The 21623-nt window shown below is 46.3% G+C and overlaps 1 protein-coding gene across 4 annotated transcripts in view; it reads left to right on the top strand.

The window, feature by feature from the left end:
- il1rapl2 (interleukin 1 receptor accessory protein-like 2) overlaps window positions 1-21623 on the top strand; it is a 290457-nt gene that overhangs the window by 165454 nt on the left and 103380 nt on the right. For all 4 annotated transcript variants that reach the window (XM_076048011.1, XM_076048010.1, XM_076048013.1 and 1 more), the window contains exons 3-4: window positions 12726-12895; window positions 14319-14422. In XM_076048011.1, coding sequence (XP_075904126.1) covers window positions 12726-12895; window positions 14319-14422 — 274 coding nt within the window. The remainder of the gene's footprint in view (window positions 1-12725; window positions 12896-14318; window positions 14423-21623) is intronic.

Below are 21623 nucleotides of genomic sequence, written 5' to 3'. Positions count from 1 at the left end.
CTCCACTAAACAAAAACCCTTCTGACAGCGTAAGTGCTATTTACAGGGCGGCGCGGCGTCTCCGCCTCTGCGAGCGCCAGATAAATTAGCGGCGTGAAGTGGCGTTCCCATCCGATGACGGCAGACGCGGACACGGAGCGATGATGTCAGCGAACTACCGGCGCATTAATATGCAATTAATCTGCAAGCCAAAAGCCCCTCTGTGCACACAGTGTCCTTCGGTGAACTGCTCCAGGAACGGTTCTTGCGTTCTTGAGGTCACGTGTCAGAGTTGGAGCGGGGTTTGATTTTCCATGGATCTGTGGTCTGGTTTCCCACCTGAAGACCGAATTACATTTCATGGGAAATGTCGACACGGACGAGTTGTGAATGAAGCAGTTACATCCCGGGGACAATGATGTCTGGGTGAAGAGCGGAGAAAGAAAGACGTGACGCGACAACACACACTGGTGGTGTACAATAAAGCAATATTTGGATACCAATACCGATACAGTCAGTATCGCTGGTATTGATACAATACCAATACTTTTTAATTAAGGTGGATGTACCTTCAAATTGCTGCATCTGAATGCATTTCCATGACCTTTAAGTGTTTCTGTGCATATGTGGATGGTTGATGAGTTTATACCCAGATCACCTTTTGCATTTTTTCCCTGCAATTAATTTGCCATAATAATTTCATGAAACAAGTTTAAAAAAAAAAAACTTTATTGGAAATGTAGTATTCACGATATACAAATCTAAAGTGTTGATCTCATTGCACTGTTTTTGATCAATATTGGCGCAAACATTATTTATCAGCATTGGTTTGTTATCTATTTTTGTTGAGAGTGATGCTCCCACCGTGCACTTACATATATCTCATTGTATTGGAGACCAAATGACTGAACCACTACCATTAGTGTTTGCTACTTTATCCAAAAGTAAAATCGTTCTCAAACATGTGAGTAATACAACTTACATATTTCAATTCTCCATACAACCATTCACACCGGAAGCAATATTTCACTCTTGAATTATGAATCCTTTCATTTCAATCTTTCAGTAGATGTAGTCGATGTAAACCTCAAAGGTTTTTAAACTGACAGAAACTGGAATGACTGAGACTGAGATACAGCAGGAGATCCTCCAACATCAATCAACTGGAGGCCATTGAAATTATTATATTGGTTAATGACACATTTGTCATTTTGAATTTTCGCTTGTTCGCCAAGGCAGATTAGCCTTCTGGAATGGAGACGATTCTGTTTGAATGTGCAGACTCACAACCAGCAGGCCAGAATTACATCTTCGCAAAGCCGCTATTGTCTTTGTTGGGTGTTTTCACATTTTGTGGTTTACTGTCAAAATGTTTTTAACAATGCATTTTTTCAAAGCAATGGAAACAAAAATTCTAAAATTAATTTGTTATTTGTATGATCATACTCAACAATGCGTGTTGGACAGAAGTGAAAATGAAATAAATGTAATCTTAATTAGCATCTGAAGTTGCCGTGAAGTTGGAAAAACTTCCTCAAGCAGAATAACTGCAGTGTGGATTTCATTTGTGTGCCAGTGGCGAGAGAGGGGGGGGTAGCTGCAGGTGTTCAAGGTGACCGAACATGAACGAGGTTGCCAGGTTTGGAGGCGGCGCTCCCCCTCTCCATATCGGACTTCAGAAGGACTGGCGTTAAAAGGCCATCACACAGGTGGCGCTCTGCGCTGCCAAGGTGTCCGTTTGGCCAAGTTCTCCAAAGCTTCTTCCTGCTTCATATCTGATTTCAAGAGAAAAGTTCTTTTCTTGGGAAGTCACTTTCTTAGAAGGCTGAGATTCATGACATTCACTGAACTTTTCAGTACTTCCATCCCCTTTAAAAAGCATTCTTCAGCTTTGAGTCATCCTGATCCAGTGTGACGTATTACGTGAGAGTTTCGTGTTTTTATGTGACGTGATACTGAGCCCTTTTATGTCATTATTTTAGTATTGCAGCAATGCGGCATGAAATCGTGCAGCCTTTATTCTCAACCAAAGGCACGCTGATGCATTTGCGTTTGGAGTTTGCCGCCGCTCTGCTTGCCTCTGCTTTTTCTACCGTGTCAAAGTTTCCGTCGCAAAACGCGCAATTCCCATGAACCTGCTGCACACGTGCGTGCGTGCGTGCGTGCGTGCGTGCGTGCGTGCGTGCGTGCGTGCGTGCGTGCGTGCGAGCGAGTCTTGGCTCGGCCCAGAACAGCGGCGCCATGCTTTGGGATCAGAGGAAGACGTAGACTTTCTTTAGTCAGAAGTGGGTTTGATTAAACAGGTCGTTCCAGGGTCTGAGCGACGGCAAAGTGCGCAGAAGAGCAGGGAGCAGCGGCGGAGCGTCGCTCCAGTCGTTTGCAGGAGGCGGAGGAGACGGAGGGGAGCCGATTTGGATGTTGAAAGAGGAGCAGAACGACGGAGCGAGGAAGAGAGCGTGGCAGCCGGGAATCTGTCTGCTGGCGTGTGACAGCTGTAGCACATCATTATTCCGCCAGGCTTTCTACGCCACCGACGGCTCCCCGGCTCCCGCGACTCTTCTGAGAAAAGTTTTCCCTTTTTTCACAAAAGAGGGTCTTCACCGCTCTCTTTGTGCTCTCCGAATCAAGATCACAGGACTCCGCCCGCTCTCATCTGAAAGCCCGCGAGGCGAGGCCCTCGCTTCTTGCTTTTCAGCGATGGCGGCAGGTCGCGGCTCTTTGGTGAAGTGACGGCTCGGCGTTATTCAAAACGCAGGTCTCCGCCGGTGGCCCGAAGGTCAGCGACGGGAAAAACGAGTTTAGCGGACGTGAGAGATTGTAGTCTTGGCTTCCGTCTCGACGGGAGGGCGAATCTTGGGAGACTTCTGGGAGGAAAACATTTTTAAAGCGGCGACGCAAATTAGGAGGTATTTTTTTTTGTGCCGGGCGGCTGGAGCGAATGAAGCAGGCGAGGCGGCACAGCGGAGCAGAGGGAGGAGCGGAGGGAGGAGCAGAGGGAGGAGCAGAGCAGAGGGAGGAGCAGAGGGAGGAGCAGGGTGGAAATTGTGTTTTCCGGGTTGGATTTGGCCAATGCCGGCCATAAGAGATGCTACCCAAAGGCATCGTGGGTAAACCGAGACGGCATTAAAGGTCCAGTGTGTAATATTTGGCTTCATTTATCATTTTTATATTGCACTGTGGAATTAGTGAAGTCAGTTCGTGTCCTGCAATATAGGACACGAACTGTCCTCCGTTTCCGCATCTCTCCTCCGCATTGAATAACAGGACACTGGAATGTGTGGAATCGCTTCCATCAGGAATAAAAGAGGAGTTTTAGTCTTTGGACGTCCCTCAGTAACGGCTGAAAAGCAGCGTTAAGGAGTGGGGGGGGTGGGGGAAACAATTTAACATCATTTTCCTCCTCCTTGCTGGCAGAGGCTCCACGTCCTGATGGATCCGCCAGGGAGTGAGAAGTTGGCAAAGCCTCTGTCGAACAGTCGGCGGTGACAGTCAGACAGCGATGAGCCAAGTTGCCTTTTTTGGGATTTTATTATGTAAATGTGTTCAGTCACAACAATCTGAGTTTATCCTTGGCTTTTTTTTTTTTTCTTTTTTTTTTCAAAGTGCACCACACAGTCGCGCACACACAGACACACACAAGCTCTCATTTAACTCCCCTTCTCTCTCTCTGTGGGGTGCCGTCAGTGAACAGGTGTGCAGCTACTTCTCTTTATTAATGACAGGCTGGGAGAAAGCAGAGGGTGTGTGTGTGTGTGTGTGTGTGTGTGTGTGTGTGTGTGTGTGTGTGTGTGTGTGTGTGTGTGTTACCAGTGCAGCAGCGCTGTACGCTTCATCGACACCATGACAAATTAGGGAAGGTAGGGGACGCAGGATGGGACACACACACACACACACTCACACACACACACACACACACACACGCGCGCAGTGACACAAAGACGGAGGACAAAGTCGCACTGCGCTCCGCTGGCGCTTGACGTGTGTGTGGGCGTCAGAAATGCTTCCACCCTGATAACTTCCTCCATCAGGTGAATCTTAAAACCTTCTCTCTTTTCTTTTTTTTTTTCTTTTTTTTCCCCCATTTCATTTCTTTTTTTGTTCTGTTTTCTGCTGTGACATGATCACATTACTCCCTGGCGGTGCGTCTGGCCGGATGAATGTCACCTCCGCTCCCATTCACGACGTGCCGGCTCTGCAGCCGTAGAAATACGGGCTTCTCATTTCCACGCGCTGTTTCCTGTGCGGGTGCTTGTGCGACTTGTAGCACTGCGATATTATTTATTAATAGATCTGCCATGCAATGGCGGTGAAATACATTCAACTTATTTTAGCATCGTCTCGTGGCAGATGTACACCGCGGGTGTGTTTTCTAGTGCGGCCCACTTCTACTACATCTCGGGGACCTTCATTGGATGAGAGGCTCAACAGTTGCTTTGACGTAAACCTTCAAGACCACGATGACCTGGACGACTGGGAATTTTCTCAGACTCAACACAATCTTGTTGATTAGTTTTATTTTATTTTTTTTTTTGGGGGGGGGGCATTGTAATTCAATGACTTGGGCTCTGAAATGCCTCCAAAGTCCCGAATGCTTCTCTGCGGACTCTGGGAAAAAGGCCTGGATGCTTGTCAGCGGGCTTCAGGCTGGCTGCTTGTGTGGACGGATGATCTTGGAGTGTGACCAATGTGGTCTGCTTCTGTTTGTGTTGTTGTGCGTCTTAGAGGGGCGGATCTGCGGCGGCCCATCATCACTTTTAATATCTTTTGGCCTTTTGCCTCCTTGGCTCCCCCTTTTCCCGCCTGCACTCTGCTCCCTGCCATCTGTCCATCCGTCCATGAACAGTGAACCTCTCTGGGAGTCATTATTGTTGCAAAGACGGCCAATGTAATCCACTTCCAAAATGGGGCTCATTAATTCTAATCAAGCACGTCTTGTCAAAATGACCGTCCTCTTCTGCCGCATTCCCCGTCCACGCTGTCATTCCTCGTTGCTTTCTTTCCATCGAGGTTTTCCTTATGCTTGTTACACTAGCCATTGATGTAGTATAAAACATACGCATGTACTACTCGGATATCCATATAAATACATAATGTATACACATACATACAGGTACTACCCGAAAAATGAGAATATCAAGTAAAAGTTGTTTTATTTTGGCAATTTGACATAAAAGATGAAAGCAACACATTTTATTGAGCCATTCCACGCAAACTGACATCTCAAGCAGTTCCTTGTTGTAACTTTGCCGATTCAGATTTTCAGCTTATTAAAACCACAAACCCACAAACTCAGGAAATTATTATAAAATTTGAGAGTTTTTTTTTAAGCTGCAAGACCTGATCAGCAAAATCCAAAGAAATAAAAACTTGAAATAATATTGTTTTGCATATTATTCCTTTATATAATATGTCACATTCACCTTTTAAGTTGAATTGCAGAACTACAGCAACCTTTTCGGGATATTCTAATTTTCTGGGTAGTACCTGTACTACATACTACCTCGTAAATATATACCATACACGAAGTTAATTGCAATATAAAAATCAACGCTATTCTGCTTCTGAAGCTCCTGCACAAACGTTCACAGGTGTGAAAAGGCAGCTTTTGAAAATGTCTGGAGGTTCTGAGTCTGTTTGCCAAGCAGCAGCTCTTCCCTTCACATTCTGACAAGTTTACTGTCTGACTTAAGCCACAAGCAAACAAAGGCAACTGAAACGTGCCCACAAGCTGTAGCATGAACAGAACATGGAGCTCCACCTTGGCGCTCCAGGAGTGAAACTATGTGAACTTTACAGGCATTGCAGTGGGAACGTGGCGTCACCGAGCAGCCTATGTGAGGGCATCTGTTAGTGGTTTATGACCCTGGTAAAAAAAATACAACAATGGGTTCTGGTATTTAAAACTGCACTGCTGCACTTCCAAGGCCTCACATCGGTGAATGGACGGCTTGTGCTTGTGGCACGAGCTCAGTGGATGAAACCCGAGGCACGTGGCGGAGCTGCTGCTGGAACACAGCTTGAGACGGTGCTGTAACCGAGTGGCGGCCTCAGCCCGACCAATCAAATCCCATTTCCCTTCTTAGCTCCTCTCTGTTCTGGCGCTCTCACTGCTCTTGTTGCAACTCCAGCAGCTGCGCACAGTTTGGCCTCACCTCGAGGATCTCGTCGTCCAAAAGTTTCTTTCTCCTTTTTTCCACCCAAAAACCTCAAAAGTTCAAAGGTTGTGACGATGTCGAGGGAACGAATGAATGGAGCAGATGGAACTGGCGTCGTTTCACCTGAAAATGAAATGTTGACCTAGTTGAGGTCCGTCGCACGGCCAAGCAGAGCACGGCACTTTGAAAGGAATTACGTAGGACGTAATTGTCAAAAAGAAAAAAAAAAAGAGTCTATTTCCGTCTGCTTTGTGGAAGAGTGGAGACTCTTCAGAACCCTGTGCTCATTAAAGGCTGAACTCTGCTCCGACCTCCACACGAGATCAGTCGGATCAGATTGAGAGTCGCGTCAGCCAAGACCTTGTTTAGTGTCTCTGAGGATGAAGGCGTTTGTATCAGGCAATTCTGCTTAATAGCTTTTAGCACTCACTAAGCTGGCGAGTCGGAGCAGTTAATGTGGCCGTTAGAGGATTTAAAGATTCTCCGTGTTAGTGTTTGAGTCGTTCTCTGCACCTTTACGTCCTGGATGACGATAAAACTTTGAAACGTTTACTACCTCCCTCCCAGTCCCTCGGTGTCACACTAACTCTCCAGTTTGACTGTCTAGACTTTCATTTTGGACCTCTCCGTTTGTGTTTTATTGAAATCAAACCCCTAAGCAGCTTTGGCAAAGGTTTGAACAGCACCGTTACATTAAAGTTTGTTTTGGGTTTTTTTTCTCCGAGAGCCGCAATGTTTGACGTGAGATTTTGCGTGTGGTCTCACTGGCTATCATGGTTCTTAGCTGAGCACTTTATCAAGCAGCCTGTCCAGGCAAAGCTGCCTTGAGAAGCACACACAGGGTCATTTCCTCCACAATACAGAGATTATGTCAAAACTGTTTTTGTTATCGGCCACTGGTGTGGATGTGCGGGTCACACTTGTGCTCGTGTGTTTTCATTTAGAGAGGGGTTTGGCGGGGGGGGGGGGGGGGGGTTATACATTTCATTCAGCTTTGTAGCAGCAGACAGGGGGCAGATTGTGGTCAACTCCATTTATTCAGCGCCGACGCCTGCGTGCATGTGTGCGCGCCTGTGCGTGTGCGCACTGCGCTAAATGCCTTGTATGCTGATAAATGCCGCTGTAGCTCTATGGCAGCGCATAAAGGCTGTAACCCACAGCAGCATTACCATATTTACTCGGCTGGGAAAATAGATTGCTGCCGTTAGTGTGTGTGTGTAGCATCAACTCCCCGAGCTCGTGCACAAGTGCAGCTCATTTCAGAGGACAGCAAACGCATTTCCCAGACGTTTTATTACCACTTTGACTTCTTTGGCAGAGCTCCACTTGTCTGTCTATCTATCTATCTATTTATCTATCTATCTATCTATCTATTTATCTATCTATCCATCTATCCATCCATCTATCTATCTATCTATTTATTTATCTATCTATTTATCTATCCATCTATCTATCTATCTATCTGTCTGTCTGTCTGTCTGTCTGTCTGTCTGTCTGTCTGTCTCACACTGTTTTGAACCTCACTGCCGTATTCCTGTGTTCTTCTTCTTCTCTGTCTTTGCTCTTTCTCTTCCTTCTCTCCTCTCTCACATGTGTAAATTGCATGTTGTTTTTTTTTTTTTCTGGGAAGGTTCTGTGTGACTGAGTGCGTTTGTGAATGTTGGGATCATTACCTGTGTGTGTGTGTGTGTGTGTGTGTGTGTGTGTGTGTGTGTGTGTGTGTGTGTGTGTGTGAGTGAGGGGTCGGGTCAAGCTATTATTGCGGCCACAGCTGTAGTGGTATTGCAGGGGATTGTGGGCGGTGTGCAGACCACCGAAGGGGCTTTAGCTTTGAGTGACAGGCCCAAATTTATTATTCCGCAGCCTGCACAGCGCTGCGTCGTCCAAGTATGATAAACTGGAACTCTTTATCACCGTTGGGTCTGTCTGCCATCACGGCAAAACAGAGACTGGCTGTCTTGACAAGAGATAGTGAGATTTATACAACACACTCATGTATCTTTTTATTCAGGAAAAAAAAAAAGTAGCTCATCTTAAGAGTCACAAGATTTGTGCGTGTTTTTCCAAACACATCTTCAATGGATTTAAAAAAAAAAAAAAAACAAGCCTAAAGTTTCTCAACATCTGAAAGTTGGAACATTTACCCTGCAGTTTTTGTCTCGACAGCTTTGTTTGTGTAATCTTCAGTCTAAATATATATTTGTACATATAGTTTTATTTATGTAATGAATGAAACCCTGTTCAACACAAGTGGCAGCAGTGCGAGTAGAGGAATTTCACTCTCATGGCTGCAGATGCAGCAGATAGGAAACTCTGGCTTAATAATTCACAGTTTTCCCTCAGGACAGGAAACAGGAACATGTTTTTTGTTTTTTTTTTAACATAAAAAATCTTCTAAAATTAGATTTTAGAATGAACTGATTTTCATGTAAGCTCGCTAAATATGCAGTCGCTGGCACGATATGTGTCTTAAAAGCTTCAGTTAGGCTGCCAACAGCTGTGCTGTGAAATTCAGCACCATGGACAGCTGCAGGAGACAGTCTGTTCAGTCTCCATCTGAAACCAAGTCTGGTCTGTCAGCAGCATCACACTGCAAGGTGATTCAAACCATCAGTCAACAGCGTCTTGGCTCCGAACCTCACAGGCAGTAAAATAATGTATTTAATAAATATATATAAAAAATGACACCTCTTTAAAAACTATCCAAAGAGTTACATTGTGCCAAAGCATTTTGGTCCTTGGTTGTACAATACAATACAATTTCAAAATTGTGTTAGCTGTTTTTTCAGAGGGAGACTTAATAATGATGATAATCAAATAAATTATGTATATGTTGTCTTCATGCAACTACATATGGAGGCACCAATGACCAACCAGAGTGCTGCCTTCCACTGCTCAAGGGACACTAGTCATATAAATAGCAGCAATGGTCACAGCCAAAGTCCAGACATTCACATTGTTAATGATGCACGACACTTGATGGTTAGCACTACCAAGAAGGTTGTGGGTTCGATTCTGTTTCCTACGGCCTTTCTGTGTGGAGTTTGCTTGTTCTCCCTGTGTCTGCTGGGTTCTCTCCAGCTTCTCCAGCTTCCTCCCACACTCCAAAAACATGCATGTGAGGTGAACTAGGAAAATGCTGTGAATTTAATTACATTTTTCTGTCCTCTTGTATTTTGGTTCTACTGTGGTGAAGCTTTGTTTAGTCTCAAGGAAGGGTTTGTGTGAGGCGCCGCAGTCACGGCTCAGTAAGCTGGAAAAGTTCAGAGGCGAAGAAGCAAAGTGCAGACCTTTGCTGAGGCAGCGGCTGCACCTTTGCTGCATCTGCTTTAATTCGCCTGTGGAACAGTCTTCACCACGCGCCCCAAAAAATCTTCAGCGTCGGTAGGCGAAACATAACAAAATAGACTTGCCTGTGTGTGTGTGTGTGTGTGTGTGTGTGTGTGTGTGTGTGTGTGTGTGTGTGTGCACGAGTTCCACGCCTGAATAAAGCGTCGCACTTTTCTCAACTCTGAAACTTTGCCATTTATTCGGGGTTATTTTCATTCACCTGTTTGGAAATGCAGATGCAGCAGACAGGGATGATGTATTTGCCCATGCTACCACCTTCGCCCACACATCTAATATGTGTACAGGCACACACTCAAACACACACACACACACACACACACACACAGGATTTCACACACACAAAGCCGCTCGTGCATGCTCACTTACCTACAGGACGCACACGCATGAGCAGCTGCGGATGAATTATCGGGCTGAGGCGTCAGTTATGACCTGCAGCTACATATGGCCAAGTCTAATGTGTTTACAAGTGTGTATGAATGAGTGTGTGTGTGTTTGTGTGTGTGTGTGTGTGGGTGGGTGGGTGAGTGAGTGAGGGAGTGAGTGTGACCCGTGTCGACCACTGTCTGAAACAAAAGGCATTAGTCCAGTAGACCGAACTAATGTGATTTTCTATTAATGTAACGCCCTGGGTGCATGAGAACGTGAGTACGTGGAAGTTTGTGTGTGTGTGTGTGTGTGTGTGTGTGTGTGTGTGTACGCACATACGATTAAGTGTAGTTTTTTTTTTTTTGCTTTGAATAAACCAGCCCGACTTTGTAATTGTAAATTAATGAGCTGACACAAATTGAAGGTGTGATGGCTTTCCATTCAGCACTTAACACACGCGCACAGGCACACACACACACACACACACACACACACACACAATGTCTCGACTGGTGTGTTAACCCTCGGCGAACTCAACAAACACAACGGTTTTTGTGAAAGCGCCACAGCCTGAAGTCTTTCATTGATTGGTTGTGCTAATTTTGTGTGTCTGTGTGTACATGGGGATGATTTTGTGGACGTATTGTCTGTGTGTGTGTATGTGAAAGAGAGAAAGAGAGAGAGAGAGAGAGAGAGAGAGGAGAGACATAATGAGAGCGTCCAACGGGTAAATCATTTGCCAGGCTGACAAAGTGATTGTGCGACCAATAAATCTGCTCAGGTCTGAGCGCGAGTGTGTGTGTTGTGTGCGCACGGCGACGCCGCAGTAAATCTCCCCCCTGCCTCCCTGTGACTCAACTCATATTGGTAAATCTATAAGTGTAACTAATTAAGTGCGCGGCCGTAAAACTTTGAGTCTTTAAATCTTTTTGCCGGTGAGTAAACGCAACACAAATTACGCTCGACACTTTGAGGCGCAGCGCTAACGCGCGCTGATGCCGACTTACAGCCGGCGGGAAACAACCTGCAGCGAGTGGTAGGCAGTCAGGTAGCAGCGAGGTAGCGGAGTAGAGAAGCTTTGTTTGAGGGCTTTTTAGAGGAATCAGAACAACAAAAAGTTTGATAAGAAGGAAAAATAATAGGAGACAATCAGAAGAAGAAGAAGAAGAAGAAGAAGAAGAATGCTTTTATTCATCCAACATTGGGGAAATTTGCATAGTTACAGCAGCAATATTCTAATCAAAATTATATTAATTTCATATATGCATATATGGTGAATTATGCTTTGTTTTCAACTGAAATTAGATGATATGAAATAGTTTTCTCAGCTCAGCGGGGGGAAAGGCTTTAGTTCTTGGGTCCAACCGTCCAGAGCGATGAAAAGAGTGCCAGCGAGGTGTAACAGTGCATGTAAGCAGCTCACAGCAGGTGGAGGAAGGCGGGCGGCCAGGTGTGATGTGTGATAAAAGAGTGTCACCGAGAATGATAAGAAGGTGTAGGAGAGAGCGGCGTCGGCGGAGATGTTGTACGGCTCTGAGGAAAAGACAGCAGGCAGAGCCGCAGGAAGCGGAGATCAAAAATGTGGAGCTTCTCTTTGGAGGGGCGGAGCTTGTTAGGTGTTTTGGAGATAAGCAGATTGGAGATGGAGATTGGCTGTCCAGAGGAGGGACGGTGGTGGTTGAGCTTGGCAGGTGCAGGCAGGAGGGCAGATGATTGGTTGTGTTAAAAAAAAAAGTGGGTGTGGTTATCAGATATGGGTCAAATGACTAAGAATCACTCCTTCCCCAACATTGCACTTCCGTCGCAACCCGAAGGCCCCGACGAGTTTCCGGGGAAATGAGAGCAGCTGGAATCCGCTGGAGTTCCGCAGCGTGTTCTGTTGTTCGGATTCTGTCTGTGTGTGACGCAGCTGCTCCCAGGCAGAGCGAGAATGGGTCGGTGAAGGCGCCATGCATCAAAAATGTTTCTTCCGCGTCTTACTCACAACACATCGTGAAAGCAACACAAGCTGTATGTATCATTGCTCTGACAAGGAAAAAAAGAAAAACATTTTCCTCTAAACTCCAATTGTCTTCTTTTTTTGTGTGTGTTTTTTTTTCTTCATAAAACTTTAAACGAGGAAGCGCATCGTGAACACGACCAAATGATATAGGTGTTCTAGGCCAGGAGGCTGCTGCTGGCAGGTTGTGATTCATCCCGATGCGAACGGCCAGCAGTGGCTCACCTGTTTATTGAACAAAAGTCCCCCCCCCACAAACTAAAAGCAAAAAAACAACAACAAGGGTGTGAGTTTTGCAGAGGTGCCTTCAGGCGCCGACAGATCAAGAGGCTTCGCCGCTGCAGGCGAGACGCTGTAATTCGACGGGAAGACCCTGCGGCGAGCGCCCGGGGCTCCCGCCAAAGCCGACGACTTCCGTCTGAGCTTCAGAGGACTCGTGAAGACACGGCGGGAAAAAAGAGGGAGTCAGATAAGATGGGGGGAAGAGGAGGGGGAAAAAAAAATCCCAGAGAGCGGAGAGGACAGACGGGTGAAGGAGGAGGAAGAAGAGGAGGAGGAGGAGGCTCAGGAGGTGGAGGAGGAGGTGGGGGAGGAAGAGGAGGTGGGGGAGGAGGAGACTGAGGAGGAGGAGGAGGAGGAGTTCACTATGGGAAAAAAAACCTTTCTTGTCATTTCCTCTTTTCTGTTCCTACCGCCTGACCAGACCCCCACCAACTGGACTGGAGATTGGTCTTGGTCTTGGTCTTGGTCTTGGTCTCTCTCTCTCTCTCTCTCTCTCTTCGTCTACAGTTCACACTGTTGTTGCGTGAATGGTTGCACTCCAGAACGTGTGGAAATATACATTCTGACCGTCTCTCCGTCTCTTCCCATTGCAGTGGACGGTTGCATCGACTGGTCCGTGGATCTGAAGGAGTACCACGTTCTGGCCGGTGAGCCCGTCCGGGTGAAATGTGCCTTGTTCTACAGCTACATCCGAACCAACTACACCATGGCCACCAACGCCAAGCTGCGCCTCATCTGGTACAAAAACAAAGGCGATGCAGAGGTGAGATCAACCAAAGTATTGACTAGCTGTACGCTGAAGTGCCGGACCTGCATTCTATCTTTTGGCCAGGAGGGACCGCCAAAACTGGTTGCAAAAAATGGAAAAAAGTTTTTTTTTTTTTTTTTTTTTTTTTCTAATGTCCATTTTCTGTTATTTCTGTCTCATTTCTGCTCTAAATGGACAAAAAGTTTTGGCCGTGGCTGAAATTTAGTCGCCAAACGCTCACCAATGGATTGTAGAGTGACATGCTGCATTCATGCTTCAATCATTGCTTGCTACTGCACCACCACAGCGTTGCACCTAATTACACACAACGGTTCGTAATTAAATTCGACAGTTATGAATGAATATGAATGCCGATTCAGTTTTTGATTGGCAACGTGTCAAGCTGCAGGGAACAGGTGAGGTTGAATGGAGTGTTTGTCCTTTCCTGACAATCCAACATGCTGTGCAGGAAATGGCCGCGTCAGAATGGACCAGGTCAAACGTTTCAACAGCCTCATTACAAAAAACACAATTACAGTGAGAATGTCAGGGAACTCAAAGGTCTAACAACTTCTGCAAAACCACATCAGGACCATTGTTTGCTTCTCAATTAACAGCAGGTGGCCAGCGGGGAACAATGACGTGGAGGAAATCCAAAGTCAAGCGGTCAAACTAGAACACAGCTGTGGCAGGTGGAGCAAAGTCTTTGAGTTTTATTCTTGCTGTGAAGCTTCAATTTATCTTCCGAAAATCTTTCTCCACTGTTCTTTCTGAGAAACATTTGTCTTTGGGCACCTGCCAGATCTAACTTCTCGAACAATCTCAAAGATCTTTTTTTTTTTTAGAATATTAAAACACAATATTTAGAGGCAAGTTTCAAAGGTAGCTGCAGAACCTCATGAATTTCAGTGAAATAACGCATATTGGCAAAAACATTGAGAAAATAAATGACTTGACTTACATTTGGCAAACACGGTACTCGTCACTAAGCCATTAATGCCGGTTATTCATCACATCTGTTGTGTTCCAGTTGTTTGTAGGTTTTAGGGTAAATTCAGAGTGTATAGTCACACTAGTCAGTTGTACTCTGTCATAGCCAGTATCTCTGATTCAGTGGGAATAGCCTGTTCAGTCTGTAAGAGGCAATAAAGACACTGGTCAACCAATTACTTATGATTTTCAACTTATTTTAGAAGATGTTTTTCTCCTCCTCCTCGTACTCCTCCTCAAAACAAGCCTTCGCCTCTACAACTCCTTGACAGTAATAAACTCCAGTCAGTAAAAATAATCGATTTTCCCATCAATGCAGTCTCAGCTTCTGAAAGGATGTTTTTATTTTATCATTTTGCTTTTACACAACTTTGCTCTCTTTCTCTCTCTCTCTCTCTCCCTCTTTCTCTCTCTCTCTCTCTCTCTCTCTCTCTCTCTCTCCTTTTAGGAGCCTATCATCTTCTCGGGCCACAGACTGAGCAAAGAGGACGACTCCATCTGGTTCCGATCTGCTGAGCTGGAAGACAACGGCTTCTACACATGCGTGCTGAGGTAACCTCAGCGCTCGGCCTGTGTTTGTTCCGCTAGTCTGGTGGTTGCGCTGCTCCGTGCTTGTTGCTAATAGACGTGAGAGGGCCACTGGAACACAGATCCTCTCTCTGAATGGCAGCACATTTCATTCTCCAAGCTGCAGCACGGCGACTTTCGTGCTGAAAATTCCGATCGAAGGCTTTAGCCGCGTGCAAACCATGCACGCCGTGGCCAGCAACCTTGGAATAGATTCTTGGCTCTGAGTGCTCAGTCTCTACCGGGTGCCCCATTCATATTTCATTGTCAAAAAAGCAACTACGCTGTCGCTCCTTGAGTCAGAAATTGATTTTTCTTAGGATTCATTTGACGAAAATTCTCTCATTCGTCAACATCTTCTGAAAAGGCGGACGAGCTGTTAGTGCATGCCGAGTTTTTAGTTTCTTTTTCCTTTGTCTCTCGGTGGGAAATTAGATTTGTTCACCTTGTTACTGTCCGTGTTTTTATATGTCACGCCGCTACAAATGTGTTCTCAAGGCTTAAAAGGCACTCTGGTGTTCTCTCTTCTCTTTTTCGTTCATGGTTGGAAAGCTGCCTCTCGAAAAGTCACTTTAATGGAGACTGCACTGCGCTTTGTTTGCTGCCATTTCCCTCCCTGCCACTAGATGGCGACTCTTTAATCAGGGCTGATGGCCGAGATGGTGAGACCGACGGCCAAGTTTGCAATCGCAAAGTCATTTTGTCGAGATTTTCTGAGAAAACCACCTCATCGGGGAGGAGTGTGTGTGTGTGTGTGTGTGTGTGTGTGTGTGTGTGTGTGTGTGTGTGTGTGGTCCCAGTGGTTGGAAGTCATCCTTCTCAGTCGGACCTCGAGCTGTTCCAACCCCCCCTCCCCCACTGACGCCCCTAACAACACTTCCTCTCCGCTCGATGCCGTTTCTCTTCACCCTCTTCCTCCTCCTCCTCGTCATCATCATCACCAGCAGCAGCCGCTGCCATCACCACCTCCTCCAGGTCCACCTTCCCTTTGCACCCTCCCACCTCCCACCTATCTACTCTCACCTCTCTCCCGCTCAGCGGCACCTCTTCCTCTCCTCTCCTCTCCTCTTCCTCTCCTCCCCTGCTGGTTTCTCTTCCTCTTCCTCCCTGCATTTGCATGCTACCGTTCCACCTCCCCAATCCCCCCATGCTCTCCTCCCACCTCCCTCTCTCCCTGCCAGAGCTTGACACCTATCGTCCTTAATAAGCCCCCCTCCTCCTCCTCCTTCCTGCCTTTTCCTGGCTCTCTCAGCATGACAACCTAATTAGAGCCTGGTGTCTGTCATTGTCTCGGGATCCCTTATTAACACATGCACACGCGTGTGTCGCCGTGGCACGGCAGCGCCTCCTACCCGAGCAGGGACCTTTTTTCTCTTTTTTTCCCTCTACTGGATCGTGTTCTGCTGCCACCGAGCCTCGGAGGAGAAAGCGGATTTTAATGCAGTGAGCGCTGTGAAAGAAAGGAAGGCGCCTCGTCGCTTCGAGTGCAATGGGCATCGACGTCGTCGTCGTTTTCATTCCCCGACGCGAGCTTCAAAACCAGGTTTCCCGGAAGGACAATAAATAAAAAAAAGGACTGCGATTAAATGCCGCCGCTGTACAGCTCGCCTTAAAAAGTGAAACAGGTGTAATATCCTGGAGTAAACACATTCGGGATGCGCTTCACCGCCTCTCTCGAGGTTCCACGACCAAACCTAACACTTCCGTTTTATTTCTTCCTTCGCCTAAAGGGGCAATACGTACACGTTTGTTAGTGCTTGTAAATCTCAGTCTCCTCCTGCACATCAAACTGGCTGCTCTGTCACCGTTACAGCACTTCAGGAAACACGTGAAGTGGTCACAAAAAGAGTGACTTGGACTTATATTGGTTTCTTGGTGCTTGGGGTTCTTCATATTGACCAAACACGACAGCCAAACAGAACGAGCTGACACAACACATATGACGCAGTGATGTCACGTTGAGAATAAACTCTGAGCTTCATCCATTTATTTCAAATTAATTAGTTAATTAATTAATTAATCAATCAAATTGATTGAGAGTCCATGACTTAAAAACCTACAATAGAACCATGTTTTAGATCGGAGGCATCCTGTCAGCTTTTAAAGGCGTTTCTTTTTGTAGTGTGGTCTACAGGGAAAAATTATTTTTGGGGCACGGCTGCAGTACCTCGTGCAGCCACTGAAAAACATTGCTGCGCCGGCCATATTGCCAATCTGGTACCCAGGTCCTAAAATACACCCATGACTAAAATGTTTGAGTGGTTTAGTTTTATCTGGCTTTGGCCGAACAACATTAAACAAAGTCTTGCTTGGAAGCAGAACTCCGTCTCTGATAGTCGTCCCCCTTGGAACAACGGCGTGGTAGGAGAAGTTCTGCGAACAGAAGGCGACCGTTCAGTATCGGGGGAAGATCCAGCGTCGTTTTTAGCTGACGGTCGCACATCCAGCTCCTTCACTCGACACGCACACGCCTGCAGCATTACATATTTTCCTCATCACTCAACATTTTCCTTTGTCCGCTCAGTGGGTGTTTGCTCATTGTCACTGAGGTGGGTGGGTGGGTGGGGTGGGGGGAGAGGAGTGTGAAGCCTCTTTCTTTTGTTTTAGTTGCGCTCCGGAGCCGTGAAAAAACATCACGCATGGCTTCTTAAAAAGAAAAAAAAAACCTTGGCTACAGTTTTGATCTGCGTCATTACAAGGTTTGTCAGTCAGGCCGGGCAGTGAACTTATGTTGTCGTCCCACTCCTTCCACAAGTCGTCACACTCCCACAGATCCCGTCGCTGCCAGACCGGATTCCTCGTCTATCAGACACTTTTAGCCGAGTGCCGCCGCTGCCAAAAGAAGGCCGCTACCAGTGCTGACGCTCCAAAGCTGTTTAGGCACGCTCGTTCAGTGCCGCATCCAGGCAGGATTGTTCCCTCCTCCACTCCTCTCCCCCGCTGGTCATCTTTCACACGAGGAACGTCGCTCCGTGCCAGAGCACCATTTGCGTGCGGACGCGTCCAAAACGGGAAGCCGAGCTGGTTTTGTCGACCGCCAGCGCGCGCCAAAGAAAGAACCGCGTCATCTGCTACGCAACATTTGTCGGTCACCGCAAACCAGTGTGTCTTTGCCACTGTAGAGCCCACATGGTGCACAATTTCCAAAATATGGCAAATCAACTTCAAGCAAACTTTGGAAAATTAATTTGTTTTTTTTTTCCAAATAAGGGTAGTGCTGATTCTCATGAAGGGATTTGATTCAACAGATTATAGTCTGTTACGTTACGTTGTGTTCCGTTGCGTTGCATGGCGTTGCGTGGTGTTGCATTATAAGCTAGCACTGTGCAGCTATTGGTAAACAAAACCATCAGTTGAATGGAGTATTTCCAGGGAATACCGCCAAATTCCCAAGTCGGAGTCACTCTTGCAGGCCAGCTGGCATTGGCCTTGAGGAACGCTGTTCTTCAACCAAGCTCAGCTAATTAAAGCTCCTCTCTTGAATCATTCTGAACCTGCACTTTAGTGTATTTTTCACCTGTGGTGCCCATGAGAGGGGGACGTCAGCATTGAACCCAACTGTTTGGGGAGGTTTCTCTACTTCTATCACAGGGACTGTGTTAGTTAGCACGGCAAAAAGTAAAAGACACGTTAAAGAGCTGGGGTCTGTTTTTCATTCTCAGACCACTTTAATTTAGATTTTCAAAACAAACCAGCTGTTTTTGTGCTCTTTGTGAAGAGCTCCTAATTAAGGAGGCGACGACAGAGCAGAGACACAACACAAGCAAGCAACAAATTAGTCATGTCAAGATCTTTACTCTGATTAAACCAGCACATTTCTCTCTTCTTCCTCCCAATTCAACGCGTCATTTGTTTTGGGAAAAGGTCTTCTTGCTGCATAGCCTGCGGTATATCCCATGATTGACAACCAGACTCAGTCTGTTTACAATAAACCCTGTAGGATTCCTTCACCTTCTGTTGTTGAACATCCATAACAAAGATGAAGCTATATTTTAAAAATCTTTATTCCTCCATCTGAATCCCTCCAACTCAAAAACTGAGAAACAGTTATTTTTTTCTCCTGGATTGTACATCAGTTCTTGCAGTTCGATGAAATGGCTGTGGGGTCCACACACACTCTCACTGAGTTCCATGGAATGAGGGAGTGAGAAGATGCTGAATGATGGATGGTGTGGTGATAGCCTGGTTTATAGCAGGGCTGCCTCGACCCCCTCTGCCAATATGTCCACAGCATGTCGGCTGGTATCGGAGCAATATAGCCCTGTGATGAGTTCACACAGGAGTCACTCTTAATGTGAGCCATAAAGCAGGAGTCTCAGAGGAAAACAAAAAGAAATATGTTGTTTTTGTCCAGTTCTTAGGCTTCAAATCCACGCTGGGTCCTCAAAAAGTGATTTTGTTGTCTCTTGACTTGAGACAAATCGTTTCGTAAAAGATACAGCAGCGATCCAAGTTTGCCTCAAAAATTCCCAATACTTAATAAAAAAAGAAGTAAAACTAACTGTTCGACCCATGCTTCCATATAACCATTGATTGATGAAAAAGTCAACAGAGGAGTCACTCTGATAATCAGATCAACTTGTGATGTAGAAACTCAAGCAATGTGGCTATTTTTCAGTGTAATGGGATCCATTTAAAGCCACAGGTGGACATGGGTGAGCAGCGGTCCCTCTCAATACATGCAAAATCACATTGACCGCAAGCTGAGACCCAGAGAGGACGACGGGTCTCCTTGGAGACGACGGAAGACGTGAAAGAGGGATGATGACGAGAAAAGACAAAGAGAGTCAAGCAGAAAGCATTTAAATTGAAGCGGTGGGAGCGGGGAGAGGGTAAACAGGCTGGTGGGAGAAACACCAGGACGCTGATGAGAGACGGCTGGACGGCAGAGAGGAACAGGCTGGGCGAAGGGAAGGAGGAAGGAGAGATGGCTGAATAAGAGGAGAAAAGCAAAAAAAAAAAAGACATTTTCTCTGCAGGTACAAAAACACCAGTAGGGGAAGAAGGCATGCTGTGGCTGGCCTGGCCAACACACACACACACACACACACACATACACACACACACAGAAGAAAGAGAGAGTGAAGTGTTGCAGAGAAGAGCTCGGAACAATAAGAAGGGTGTCAGACAAAGAAGAAGGCGGCTTGAGATGAGAGATTTTCAGGCCCCCGGCTTCGCCAGTTGTGTCCCGCGACTTCTTGCTCTTGCAGAGAAATATCTCCTGTTGGCCCGCCTGGGAGGAGAGACCCAGTTTGTGAAGTGGCCTCAGCGTCTAAGCGAAGTCTGGTCGCAACGACCCGCACGTTTCAGTTCAGTTGCGACGGCGTCGCCAGGCAACGTTACGCACCCACGCAGGCTACGCAAAAGGACGAGACGTGTTGCGTCACTGCGGAATCGCATTCGCGCCGCGCGTCACAGCCAGCCGAAAAACACATCACACGTGTCACAACATGTACAATCGATCTGTCAGAGTTCTTGATCGTTTGGGGCGAGATTTGACGAAAATGATTCGCTTCGTATGCGCAATTGGACTTTGTCTAAATTTCAGAAATATCGCTTTTATTTTGCAAAACAAAGTGTAATGGAAAAGCAGCTCTAGTTGTGCACCAGTATTCCTGACTGTCGCCACATCTCATGATGCATTACTGTGTTGTGTACAGGCTTGTCTCATGACACGTAACGTTGTGTCCCGAATCTTTCATTTCAATCTTAATTTGGTGCAACACATCCAAACAATTGATATAAATGTAGAAAGGCCTCAGATATCCACACAGTAAAATAATGCAAATGATGCAAATATATCTTTGCTCTAAGTTTCGTTTTAGCCCTTTGGCACCTCCTCACGGTGGAATGTACGACGAGGTCGTCAGCTGTTCAGATGGTGTAATGAGGACGTGCGGACGTCTTTATTAGAACAGAGGCATCAAACCCTCCTGTGTCCTTGCAGCTGTGGTGAACGGCGAGAGGCAGCGGCGGCGTGTCAGTAGCGTAAGAGACGAAGGTCAGGGTGCTCTCCACGTTCAATCAAAACTTTCACCTTTGTGTGTTTTTGACCTCACCCTGCCAAGCGGTGGGATCGCCCTCGGTCAATCAGTCAATCACTCGCTGCTGCTGCTGCTGCTGCTGCGCGTTCAATTCTGCGATCTCGATCGCGCGTCGCGTCAACAGAAGGCGTTTTTCGGACCGCGCCGGGCCTTTCAAATCAACATCCTTCTCTTCAGCGCCGAGGAAATCAGGAAGCGACCAGAGGTGGGGATTAATCAAGGACAAATACTTTGATGCTGTCCTTTGGTACCTTCAGTACTTCTTTTTCCAATGACTTTTTATTTCTGCTCCCTACATCTGTACTTTCTACTCCTTACGTTGGGAGTTACTGTGAGTTACTGTTTTCGAGTATTTCGAAGGTACAAATTCTGTGCAAGCTAATTCACTAATGATTCATTATAGTTGCTGTTGCTATTGAATTACGCTGCTGTGTAGTTCAACATAAAGGTGGATCGTATTTTAGCGGGCGATTTTCTCAACTTTTGGGTCACCGTTCAGTCCGTTTTTCGTACAGAGAGAAAATAACATTGGATGCATTGTTTCGTTACTTATTGACTTGAGTAAATGAGTTGAATCAGTACTTTGACTTTTACCAGAGTAACCGTACAGTCTTCTTAAATTAGGAGGGTTAAGTGAGGGCAACTGGACTTGCACGAACTCGTAAGAAGTCCAGTCTCCTTCACTGAACCCTTCTACTTTAATATCTGTACTTTCACTGAAGTACCGACCGTGAATACTTTTGCCACCCTTGGACGCGACTGCCGCTCACCACCTTTTCAAAGCTCCGGTTGATTACCAAAAAGATTCACATGGATATTGAACTGCTAGCAGCAACATTTCCAAGGGCTGAACTTCATTTTTCACAAGACAGACAAACAAGCAAAGGCACTGTGGGGTTTTGTCTGAAGAAGACTTTGCTGTTCTTCCGACTGACGCTTGTGGCAAGGGTTTAGCCTAACGCTGTGCCGGATCAGTGCCTCTGGTGTCATAGGCTTGAGCTGAATCCACCTAAATTACTGTGGGGGAAAAAAAATCACATTGGACCATTTTGTATGTCTGCGATTGACATGAAGTTTGTCCAAATGTACCTCCCCTGCACAAATGTTTGCAAAATGCTTACACCAGATGGATTGGAAAAAGG

This window comes from Nelusetta ayraudi, unplaced genomic scaffold (assembly GCF_046127955.1).
Source record: "Nelusetta ayraudi isolate G7.1 ecotype Tasmania unplaced genomic scaffold, CSIRO-AGI_Nayr_v1 ptg000097l, whole genome shotgun sequence".
NCBI classification, from domain to species: Eukaryota; Metazoa; Chordata; class Actinopteri; order Tetraodontiformes; family Monacanthidae; genus Nelusetta; species Nelusetta ayraudi.
This window is presented reverse-complemented; position numbering and strand designations above follow the sequence as displayed.